General features: G+C 49.5%; 1 protein-coding gene across 1 annotated transcript; it reads left to right on the forward strand.

The window, feature by feature from the left end:
• The first annotated feature begins 3,659 nt into the window (after nt 1-3,659).
• Nucleotides 3,660-11,432, forward strand: KRT2 (keratin 2). The gene is made up of 9 exons (XM_032876725.1): nt 3,660-4,359; nt 5,319-5,533; nt 5,878-5,938; nt 6,708-6,803; nt 7,441-7,605; nt 7,908-8,033; nt 8,844-9,064; nt 10,397-10,431; nt 10,529-11,432. Exons 1-9 carry the CDS (start codon nt 3,712-3,714, stop codon nt 10,993-10,995), a joined length of 2,034 nt encoding a protein of 677 aa, XP_032732616.1. The 5' UTR covers nt 3,660-3,711; the 3' UTR covers nt 10,996-11,432.
• The last annotated feature ends 727 nt before the right edge of the window (nt 11,433-12,159 follow it).

A 12,159-nucleotide genomic window follows, 5' to 3' on the forward strand; every position in this document is an offset into this window, starting at 1 on the left:
GATGACCCTGGGACTAGGGAAATGAGCAAGCAGAGTTAAGATAATCATTGACAATGACTTGTCGGTGAGGAGATACGGGTGGCTCCTACTGGGAGCCTGTAAGCCTCCTGTCCTAAATTCCTTTGGTCCCAGAGCCACCAGGCTTTGGAACATCATCTAGACCTTCTGATAGAGTACTCCCTGCTTAGCAACCAGTGTGAGGATGGGATGGGACATCTGCTGCCTTTACAGGTCTCTGCTGCAAGCTGGCCTGTAGATGGCTTATTTCCAGCCTGCGTGCTTTTTAAACATTTTGACACTATTGGGTTCTGCCTGGCTGTTAGTCCTTAGAGCACCCTGAAATCAGCAGCTGGGGCTGGAAGAGGAGGGTTTGTTTTTGTTTTGTGTTTGAAATCCAACCGCTTGGTTTCAGCAGCTTGGTTCAGTGATGCTTTGAGTCCTTGGAAGGAGAGACTCACCTTGCTGGTCTGTGGAGGGGAGCCCCTCCCTGATGGGGCTGAGTCAGAATCCCGAGACAAGGTCCAGGTGGAATCCTTGGGGAACAGGTGCAGGACAGTCTGTGAAGACTCAAGCATTGGTCGCATCACATTCCTGTGTCAAGGAAGGCTGCTAATTCCCAATCCCAAACCCTAAGCATGATTATTGGATCCTAAACTTATTCTCTGAGCACCTGCTCTGTGCTGAGGGGTTGGAGGTTTGGGATAAAGATGTATGTGACCTTGCTCACGTCCAGGGATGTGGCTCCTTGCTGCATAAGGAGAACATGGCAGGCTGTGAGAGAGGTCCAAGGGAGTGTGCGGAGGGTGGAGGTGGCGGGGGGTTGGGGAGGATTCAGTCCTGCCAGGAGAGTCTGCCCTCAGCATCCATGTGTATTTCTTACTGGCTGAATGGTTCCCTTCACACTGGTGGCTTGCCTTTCTGTTCCACTGGCCAGGTTAGAGGCTTTTGAAAACTTATGAGGGAAAGCATTTCGGGGTCTGTGCTTGCCAGCAGCTTGTTGAAAGAAGGATTTTGTCCTGCAGGATGATCCCTCTTCTGTTATCAGAGACAGCAAAGCTTAAAGCTCATCATACCAACAGGTCAGCATCCTTGTGGCATAGTCGGGATCCAGGGCAAATGTTCCCATTTTATAGGTGAAGGCGTTGAGGATCACAGTTGAAGTCAGCTGCTAAGTCACAGCCCGAACTGAGTCTTCACTCTCATTGCACTGCCTTAGAGAGAATGTGGGACATGTTATTTGGATGAGCACACTGAGGTGATATAAAAGGTGAAGTTTAGAAATAATGGAAATAAAATGCTATCTAATATTTAAGCACATGGACATTATGTAAAAGGTAGTGAAAAGTATGGAAGTAAAACGGCATAGGACATCAAAGTCAAGGGAAGAGGTGGACTCTTCCTTTCTTAACTTGACTTTCAAAAACTGGAAGTAGGTCTAGAAAGGGAAGGTGTCCAGTGGAGAGAATGGGAAGGGAGACTTGGAGTAAAAGCAGAATCAGAGAGCAGGAACACATGCAGATTGTGTGCCTGGCACAAGCCTGGGGCATGATAGATGCTCGATAAATGTCCATTCCTTTCCTTCACAGAGGGACTAAGACACTCCTGAGTCTGGCATGGCCTGGGCACAGTCATGGTGGAGTAATGGACAATTAGGGCGTTGTTCAGATAGCCACAGATAAGGACACATTTGACTTTGGATTGAGGTTCTCTCCAAATCTTTCAGCCTCAGGATTTATGGGCATGATGATGATTATATAAGCCAGATTGGGGGAAAAAAACCAAAGTGGCAAATAGGTTTGCTTCCTTCAGCGTTCTCTTACTACAAACCAAGTAACATGAACCGGTAGCTCCCTGTTCTTCACCCTCATTCCTGCTCTGGCCTTGTTGTTAAGACACAGGTTTGGAGATCGAGGGGAGGCGATATGAGAAGGAAAATGACACTTTTTGAGTTTCTGCTACTAACTAGGAACTGCATTTAGCACATGCATATATGCTCTCTTCTGTTTTTGCACTAGCCATATTCTTCTTCTTATAATAGCTTTTGGAAATGAGGAAATTCAGGCTCAAAGAGCGTTTTGAATGATCCAGGGTCATTTAACTAAAATACAGTGAAATTGAGACTTAAACTCAAAATTTACGGTTTTTTTGGTCTTGTGATATATGTATGTTTAATAAAGTATCATGCTGTATGCTCTTTTAAAAAAAATTTTATTTTTTAAAAAATTCCTTTTCAGTGTTCCAGAATGCATTGTTTATGAACTACACCCCGTATTCTATGCAATACATGCCCTCCATAATACCCACCATCAGGCTCACCCAACCTCCCACCCCCAAAACTTAAGTTTTTAATGTTATGGTATGCTCTCTTTCTCCTGGGCCCTGAGAAATTCTGGTTTTGTAACTCACAGCCCTACATGGAATGCATGCCCTTAGCACCAGAAAGGAGAAGGAGATAGTTTGCTTCACCCAAAATAGTAGTGATACCTAACATTTGTATCATGTCATGGTTTTCAGACAACTTGGTGTGAGTTTCCCATTTTATAGCTAAGAGTACAGAGCCTCAACATTGAATTTAAAGTCACAGAGCCAGGAAATCACTAACTGCAATTCACAGTTAGACCATCTGACCTTAAGTTCCATTCCAGGACTCATGTGCCTGGCCACACAGGCAAAGGAAGGACTGTGATTGAGTTTAGGTGTGGAAGCTCCCTGCATTTAGTGACTCAATGTGTTTTCTGATACTCACCCATCCCTGGTAATCTTGAGAAGTCAGACTTCCTGGATGTTCAGCAGAATCACCCAATAATCCATGATTAGTGACTAGTTACATCAATACACACTTGGACCTCAGAGTTATGGAGAGCCTTTGATGGCAACCTCTTGTTGAGTACCCAGAGTCCGACAGACCAAGGAATAGAGAAGTTTTCCCTAAGTCCCTCATCCTCTGGGTTTTCAAGTCGAAAAATGACGGAGTTGATAGCTGGAAAGACTTTTAGTTGCAAGAAAGAAAATTCTCCTCTTTTCAGTGACTGGCTCTTGTGCTCTCCTGGTGTAGCATGGGAAGGAGTTAAGATATTTTGAAAAATGACAACCCTTCTGAAGCATCCTAGCCAACTTCTTTCTGCAAGAGTATGAATACTTGCCCACATGACATTTGTACTCCACAAAAGCACTTGTTGACATTCTTCCTGGAGCAGAGGGAGAGAAGCAAGGACTCTGAAGCCGCTACTGAGGGGCCCCATGAAGTTAATAAACCTGTCACCTCTTTCATCAGCCTCATCGGGTGGCAAGCCGGCACAGGCCCGGTGGTAGTTGCCCTCCTTTGGGTTGGTCCAGAGCAGGGAACAGCATTCTGCAGAAGGTCTATTTTTCAGATTGAGAAACCCACGTCCTGATCTCCTCTTTTGATGATTTCACAAAAATCGAATTGCATGACAGATGCCCAGATAAACAGGAGAAGTCTGCAGTCAAAGCAAGTTTTGGAATGGAGCTGATTAGTAGATTTTTAATGGCTATTAGCTTGATAATCACTAACCAGGCATAGCTTCCAGGCAGACCAAACCCATGCATAAAGTGTGTCCACACCCATGCACACCAACACCTAGTTGGCAGGTATAAAAGGGGACCCTGACAGTCTCCTGACAGCAAAGCATAGTCTTCAGCCTTAACTCGTTTGGGAAACCTCAATTTTCCTCGCTGGGCAGAGGCATCATGAGCTGTCAGATCTCGTGCAAATCTCGAAGAGGCGGAGGAGGAGGTGGAGGATTCCGGGGCTTTAGCAGCGGTTCAGCTGTGGTCTCCGGTGGGAGCCGGAGATCGGCCTCTAGCTTCTCATGCTTGAGCCGCCATGGTGGTGGCGGAGGGGGCTATGGCGGCGGCTTTGGCAGTCGGAGTCTTGTTGGCCTTGGAGGCACCAAGAGCATCTCCATTAGTGTGGCTGGAGGAGGTGGAAGCTTTGGCCCCGGTGGTGGATTTGGTGGCAGAGGAGGTGGCTTTGGAGGCGGCGTTGGCTTCGGTGGAGGCGGCTTCGGAGGCGGCAGTGGCTTCGGAGGCGGCAGTGGCTTCGGTGGAGGCGGCAGTGGCTTCGGTGGAGGCGGCTATGGCGGAGGCAGTGGCTTCGGTGGAGGCGGCTTTGGCGGAGGACGCTTTGGAGGTGGTGGTGGCTTTGGAGGTTTTGGGGGTCCTGGCGGTGTTGGGCCTGGAGGATTCCCTGGTGGAGGCATCCACGAAGTCTCCATCAACCAGAGCCTTCTGCAGCCTCTCAACGTGAAAATTGACCCAGAGATCCAGAATGTCAAGTCTCAGGAGCGGGAACAGATCAAAACGCTCAACAACAAATTTGCTTCTTTCATTGACAAGGTGAGTCATGAGAAGCTGGCTCGGTCTGATGCTCAGGATGCCCTACTTCCACTTCTCACTGGAAAGTAAACAGCACAGATTCGTTTCTTTTAGGAGCCCTCGGTGTAGTCCAGCTAGCATGGTTTATCTCCCAAATGGGAAAGATGCTGTCTTCCTGAGCTGCGTCTTCTGAAATAGTCTGCAGTTAGGAATTATGTATGCCTTTGGCTTTATTGTTTCAGCCTAAATAAGTAAGATTGTTGGAAAATTCTGAAAATCATGGGAAAACTGATCTAGACAAGTAATGGACTGAGGAGTCAGGCCAAGTGGCAGCAGGTATTGGAAGAAGTTGGTAAGACATCTTCTGAGATAGTCTTTCCTTCCCTGGAAGTTATCACTCTCTTAAGTTCTGGGAAGCTGAACCTGCTTGGGGACGAACGAAATTCCTGCCTTCAAGAGAAGCATTCTCAGTTTTGTGACCTGTAACGTCTTTATGGGTGTCACTTTTGAGCATTCCAGGGTTTTGTCCTGTTTCAAGGCAGATGAACTTGCCTAAGAAATTTATGAGGCTTTTAAAAATCAGACCGAGGAGCCCTGCCCTGTGGTGCTCTCACACTTAGCACCTTCAGGAGCAGTGCCAGTGGACGCCTATTTTTGGTTTGCCCAAGACTTTCTGGGACTTGCCAGGAATTCAACCAGAATGGGAGAGGGAAATGGCCTGGAGTCTTGGGAGCAGCTGCAAATAAGATAGTGGGTGGTATACTAGGAAAAGGAGCTTTCTGCATGGAAAGTACCAGATGTAACATTAGGAGTCTGTGGAAATAGGGAGTTCGGGCTGGATCCAGCATCCATCTTGTGAGCACAAAGTCATGTAAACTTCCTTATGTCCTGAAGCAGGGTCAGGGCTGTCTCTGGCAAGTGAGGCCCGCTGGTGGGATGGGCATTCCAGAGCTCCTGCACTCTTCCTCTGGTCCCTGCAGGTGCGGTTCCTGGAGCAGCAGAACCAGGTGCTGCAGACCAAGTGGGAGCTGCTGCAGCAGCTGGATGTGGGCACCCGCACCACCAACCTGGAGCCCATCTTTCAAGCGTACATTGCCAAGCTGAAGAAATATGTGGATACGCTCTCTGCAGAACGAACATCCCAAGATTCAGAGCTGAACAACATGCAGGATCTTGTTGAGGATTTTAAGAAGAAGTAGGTGGCCGAGTAAATGCTGAGTAAATAGCGATCGTAGCCATCCGCTCTTTCCTCTAGGAGGCCACTCATGTCCCCCTTGCATTTGCGGTGATAACTTGTGTGTGCCAAGTCTTTGTGAGGAAGACATTGAGGGCTTTAGAGATCACGTTTTCTTCACATGTTTGGGAGTTAATTTATAGAAATGCATCCTTATTTGGGAGATTACAGTTACCATTTGGAGAGTGAAGGAGTGTTTCATACTCAGAGAATGGAGGATTTGGGATGAGTCCAGTAGGAAAAGGAAAAGAAAAAAGTAAACAAAGTAGAACTAATCTAACAGCGTTGTCCCCGGGTCCCTACAGGTATGAGGATGAAATCAACAAGCGCACAGCTGCTGAGAATGATTTTGTGACCCTCAAAAAGGTGAGGAAGAGAATCTCATGGCTGGGTGGGACTGAGGGGGCTTCAGAGGCCCACCAGGTCCAGGCAGACAGGCTGGAGAACATCTCTGAGTGAAACAGCAGTAACCAGGGGAAAGAGGTGAAACATGTCCACCACTTGTTCTCTTGAAAACAGAAGTGTCTCTACAGTTCAAGCTTCTGGAGCTGTTCTGCACATTTGCCAGAGCATTTCAATGCCAATAACCTCCTTCAAGCCTATATTGGGCTGTGCATGATGCAAACACAGAGAACACTTCAATTTTCTTCTAAAGTGCTGAGGAAGGGATGGACCTCCCTTAGAATGCCTAAAGATATTGTCGATTGTGCTGACGAGTTCAGGCTAGAAGGCAGAAGATTTGGTGTATAATCCAGAGAAGATCAGAAGAGGTGGGATGGACAGACAGGATGGGAGAGTTGAGGACTGTTAAAAGCCACAGAGGTCCCACAGAGGTCCCATAGTAGGAACGCACAGTGTCTCAAGCAGGAGGGAGAGAATGGTTGACAAAGCTTGTCCTGCCAGAGCTCCGATGGGAGTGTGTGAGCACTGAACGAGTGCACGGGGGCCCCTAGTCGAGATGCATTGTAGGCTCTGTGCCAAATGACATTGTGGATACCTGGCTCACCTGGAGTGCCTGGGGTGTTGGAGAGCAGCTGACAGGGACTGGGTGGAAGAGAGAGACAAAGAGAGGGTGGGGCCCAGACCTTGAGCCTTGCGTGAGTTTCGCCAGAGGGCCCCTCACGTTTTTTTGTAGGATGTGGACAATACCTACATGACCAAGGTGGAGCTGCAGGCCAAGACAGACGTGCTGACCCAGGAGATAGAGTTCATTAAATTCCTTTTTGATGCGGTAAGGAGGCTGCTCCTGGAGAGACCCTTGCTTCCCACCCTTCCCACCAAAGCAGTCCTTCCCAATGAGTGAAAAGGTGGGATGAGTGGGGTTTATGGACTGGTTGACTCCCACTTGCCACCATTCCAGACCACTATGGGGTTTCTGGGGTGTAGTTCTTGGAGGAGAGGAATTATCTCCTCTGATGTCACAGGAGGGAAGGCTCAGGAAACACAGGACAACATCCCTCCACTCCATTCCTCAAATGTCCAGCTGCCCTTAGGTAGAGCGCGGTCTTTTTCCCATCCCTATGTCTAATGTACTTCAGACCACCCCTCCATGCCCATGTGTACACATATCTTCTGAAACATTTGTCATTCACAGGTTTCTTTCTGGGGGCATCAAACTTAACAAAACTGTCTAAATGGTGAAGGTTATCCAGCAGGAGGCTCAGAAATAGGCTCCTCTCCCATAATTCTCTGGACATCCTTGGCAGAGGCCTGGGATTGGTGGCTGTCTCACTTTCATTCCACCCATCGAATCCCACTCAACTTAGTCTGAGCATCTATATTTCCCTAATACCAGGGAGGCAGATGCCTCCTCACAGCCTTTGGCTGTGGGCAGGGAAGCCATGGCCAGACCTCCTGTTTTGTTGCAGGAGCTGTCCCAGATGCAGCAGACTGTCACCGACACCAATGTCATTCTGTCCATGGACAACAATCGCAGCCTGGACCTAGACAGCATCATCTCTGAGGTCCGGAGCCAGTATGAGGAGATTGCCCAGAAGAGCAAGGACGAGGCTGAGGCACTGTACCACAGCAAGGTAGGTATGCGGAGAGCAGAGAGAGACACAGCTGTCTGACAAGCTGGGTTTCACCTTGGCCGGAGAGCGTCCTTGAGATGAGGGGTGCCTTTGTCTAATGGCAGTTGGGCATCATTCCCAAGTAAGAGTGAGCACAGGACCACAACTGCCCTCAACTGAGAATGGCACCGAGTCCTTTTGGGGATATGAGATAGCTCCCCACCTCTCTCAAAGGCAGCTTGGTTGACCCACCCTGTATTAGACTTTCCTTCGCTCAAGTTAGGCTTTCTCTAAGCTGCCACTGTCTTCCTCTTCCCATATAGTATGAAGAACTCCAGGTGACCGCAGGGAAACACGGAGACAGCCTGAAGGAGGTCAAGATGGAGATCAGCGAGCTGAACCGCATGATCCAGAGGCTGCAAGGGGAGATCGCCCACGTGAAGAAGCAGGTAGGCACAGCCCTCAGGGCTGTGCGGCTCCGGGGGTCGAGCAGGGCTCATGTGGGTGGGAGGTTGTGTGTGGGTGTGTGTAGGGAGTGGAAGTGTGTGAGTATGTATGTGAGAGAGAATAAGAGAGAGGAGAACCTGAGAAATTCTAATCTAGCATATGTTGATCCCAAACATCTCGAGTACAACATAATTTAAGGCTTGTAACAATTTTTATGGTGGTCTAAGAGATTCCAAAGTAAGGATCGGTGCAGGGAAAGAACTGTGTTACCTTTCAGATCACTTCCACAAATGAAAGGGAGTGATAACAAATAAAGCACAAGGTCATCTGGCTGGACGGGGGGAGGGTTGGAGGCTCTGCACTGGGTGCCAACCCTAAGCACCAGCAGTGGCATGGTGGTGGGGCAATGGCTGTGGCAGGGAGATGGCCAGGGGATGGACTTTAGCTTGGAAGAGATCCACATGGGATGGAGAGTTGACTCCAGGGGCAGCAGAAGTTCTGTGAAGTGGTCCACATCCGAGGTTTTCATTTGCAGCTGTAAACTGGGATAATGTCCTGTGTTGTGAGGACAAAAGTCATTATGGGGAAAGCAAAAGGGTTTAGTCAGAGGTGACTGGAAGACGATACCCTGGAGATGACAGCAGGTCTTAGCATCACTGTTTGTGACTCGCATTAACTCCAGAGGGACCCAACCCTTCCAGGGCCAGTGAGTCTGGCTTCCCACACCCTGAACACATTCGTTTCCCTTCCCCACCTGCCAGGCAGACTCCACTCTCCATAACCAACAGAAACCTTTTCTCCCTCTCTCCCAGTGTAAGAGTGTGCAAGAAGCCATCGCAGATGCTGAGCAGAAGGGAGAGCACGCCCTCAAAGACGCTCAGAGCAAGCTCTCTGACCTGGAGGACGCCCTGCAGCAGGCCCGGGAGGACCTGGCCCGACTGCTGCGCGACTACCAGGAGCTCATGAACGTCAAGCTGGCCCTGGACGTGGAGATCGCCACCTACCGCAAGCTGCTGGAGGGCGAGGAGTGCAGGTGAGGGGCGCTGGGAAGGCCGAAGCGGCTCTCTCCTAGAACCAGGAAGGGAGACTAAGGCAGGGAAAGCTGGGGGTGGAGCAGGACCTTCTGACAGCTGAGAGCTGACCTCACTATGTTCCTCCAGCAGCCATTCATGACCCAAAGCATTTAGTGTACAGTTGTAGATTTATCAGTACAGGAATGACTGTCAAAGCAGATTAAACTAAGCAATAAGTTAATCTTGATCTTTCCTGAAAGAGAAAATAAAATGTGGTGTAAACAGGTCAGTCCTAGACAGCCTGAAACACTGGCTTATGGGTAAGCAGGGTGCATGGCATCTTCTCCCTCCACCTTGTGACCCAGAGCCAGGGGACCACGTTGAAAGGCTCTGACTGGCTGAGGCATGACTGGCTGGCTGTTCCCTGGCAGCAGGTGCCAGGCCTGGTTCTGTACAGATTTCTGGGGTGACAAACTCCCAAAAGGGAACCTTTCCTTCCCCTGTCTGAAGACCTTGTCTGAGCCCTTTGTCTGTGTTAGCAATATCCCCAGTGATTTTATCTGGCTGAAGCAACCAGAAGGGGACAAGGTAGCCCAGGCCACCAGCAAGCCAGCATGACAGGGAAGGAGCCCAAACTTTGCTTAGGCTATTGCTCTGCATCTGTCTTCAAGGCCATGCCCCCTACCCCCAGCCTGCAGGAGGAAGTGGGAAAGATTTCGGATGCAGCCGAGGAGGTGGGGGCAGGAAGATAGATGGGGGAGGTTGTACAGGGTTCAGTTCTTTCTGAATTAGATGCTCACGGTGCAGACTTGTTTCAAAATTTCTAGTGTGGCTTGGATTCGGAATAGCAGAATCCCTCCGAAAGATTTAAATAAAAAAACGGGTTGTGCATCAGAAGTGAATTTGCTTTTTGATCATTTTCATCTGAGCCAAAAATTGAGATGCGGGGGCGCCTGGGTGGCTCAGTGGGTTAAGCCTCTGCCTTCAGCTCAGGTCATGATCTCAGAGTCTTGGGATCGAGCCCCGTATCGGGCTCTCTGCTCAGCAGGGAGCCTGCTTTCCCGTCTCTCTCTGCCTGCCTCTGGCTACTTGTGATCTCTCTCTCTCTCTCTGTCAAATAAATAAATAAAATCTTTAAAAAATAAGAAAAAAATTGAGATGCGTTGGGCTGCTATGCCATGTGGACAAACATGGGGCTTGCCCATCTCTGTGGTCTGTCAGCACGGAAGAGAGCAGGCTCTGGAAGGCCCTGGTGGCTAATGGTCGAGGTGCCTGCTTGCAGGTGGAAGCTCTAGAACAAGTACATGGAACCTAAGGGCCCTGCCATGAGCTATTTTCTCTTTCCCTGACAGGATGTCTGGAGACCTCAGTAGCAACGTCACTGTGTGTAAGTAGTGGGGTTTTCCTGTCCCGTGTGGGGTGTGTGGGGAGGACACAGGTGTTGGCAGTCAGAATTTCCATGGAGATGCCACCTTTCTCTGCAGCTGTGACCAGCAGCAGTGTGTCTTCGAGTGTGGCCTCCAAGACTGGCTTTGGAGGCTATGGTTCTGGAGGTAGAGGATCCGGCTCTGGAGGAGGTGGAGGCTACAGCTCTGGAAGTTCAAGTTACAGCTCTGGAGGCAGAGGCTCAAGCTCCAGAGGTGGCGGTGGAGTGGGCTATGGCTCTGGTGGGGGCTCCAGAGGAGGCTCTGGCTCTGGAGGAGGATACAGCTCTGGAGGCAGCTCCAGAGGAGGCTCTGGCTCTGGTGGTGGCAGTGGAGGAAAATACAGCTCTGGAGGAGGATATGGCTCTGGAGGCAGCTCCAGAGGAGGTGCCGGCTCTGGGGGAGGCTCTGGCTCTGGAGGGGGGTATGGCTCTGGAGGTGGCTCTAGAGGGGGTTCCAGCTCTGAAAAGGGGGGTTCTGGCTCAGGTGAAGGTTATGGTTCCAGCGTGACCTTCTCTTTTAGATAAGGGTGGAGTTCCCCTCTTGACTCTTCTGCTTTAGAATGTAGAAGCCTGTCTCTGTACATCCAATTGACAGCAAGTCAAACCTCGTCATCCACCTCTGAGGGCATTCTGGAAGAAAGGGATGCCCACATACCATGTTTGAAATATCTTCTCTCCACACCAATTAGTTGGAGCCAGTGACACTGTCTGAACCCTAGGGAAGGCTCTGCACTGCCTGGGCTTGGACTTCCTGCCGTGGCCCCTTTCCCGGCCCCTCCTTGCATTGCCTACTTGATGGTCCTTCTCCTGATGACTATTCTGTGGAGGGCCCCATCTCAAAGCCTGTACTTGTCTCGTGACCCTGCCCCCAGAGAAACATGTTTCTGTATATATAGCCCACCTTGCTGGCTCTGCATCTGAAGTTCTGTGGTCTTGGTGTCTGCACAATAAACCTCATTTGCAATGGATAACATGTGGTGTGTGTTTAATGTCAAGCTTTGGCAGGAGTGGGTATCCAAGAGCTATTACTCATTGTTGTCTGATTGAAGATACCAGAAAATGGAGAGATTGGGAAGTGATAAAAGACAAGCTTCCTGGAGCAGGGACATGTTACCCTGAGGCAGTGTGGCTGGGAGAAGCCAAGGGTATTTTTTTCTGGAAGTCTTTAAGAACAGAGACAGGAGGGGCAAGCCCTGGAGTCAGGGTGTGAGGGTGATGTTCTTATAAAGTATTCTCCAGATCTGGGGACTGTGATATTGCCAGGAGGATGATGATGGGATTTGTGGAAAATTCTCTTTCCCAGAAAAAGCCACTCTTAACAAGCTTTTCCCACAGCTACCCCCACCCATCAACCCCACCCCAACTGTCTTCTGACAAGAGTTCTGATCTGAGGTTCCTTCTCCTCAGGGAAAATCAGCTGGGCCCCTTGAGTTCCATCCAGGCTGTCTGCAGCTCTGAGCTTCCAATGTAAAATTCCCTTACCTCAACCTAGGTCATGAACACTCTACATCCCCAGAGCCCTAAGTCCTCAGCAGGAGTTCTCGATGAAGGCTGAAGAAGAGGATCTGGGGAAATCTCTGGGGAAGGACTATAAAATAATCTCCAAAATAACCACTATTTTCACAGAACATTTCTCCACTTCCATCAGAGAAATCCCCCAACATATCCAACAGATACTGGACCCTTTTC

The sequence above is a fragment of the Lontra canadensis genome, unplaced genomic scaffold, assembly GCF_010015895.1.
Source record: "Lontra canadensis isolate GAN:19392208 unplaced genomic scaffold, GSC_riverotter_1.0 scaffold59, whole genome shotgun sequence".
In the NCBI taxonomy this organism is placed as follows: domain Eukaryota; kingdom Metazoa; phylum Chordata; class Mammalia; order Carnivora; family Mustelidae; genus Lontra; species Lontra canadensis.

What these genes read in the sequence shown, in the direction of transcription:
- KRT2 (XM_032876725.1), top strand. Translation starts at nt 3,712, where the DNA reads ATGAGCTGTCAGATCTCGTGCAAATCTCGAAGAGGCGGAGGAGGAGGT. An exon ending in AGGCACTGTACCACAGCAAG is followed by an intron (nt 7,606 to 7,907) that starts GTAGGTATGCGG and finishes CTTCCCATATAG; the next exon opens with TATGAAGAACTCCAGGTGAC. An exon ending in TCGCCCACGTGAAGAAGCAG is followed by an intron (nt 8,034 to 8,843) that starts GTAGGCACAGCC and finishes CCTCTCTCCCAG; the next exon opens with TGTAAGAGTGTGCAAGAAGC.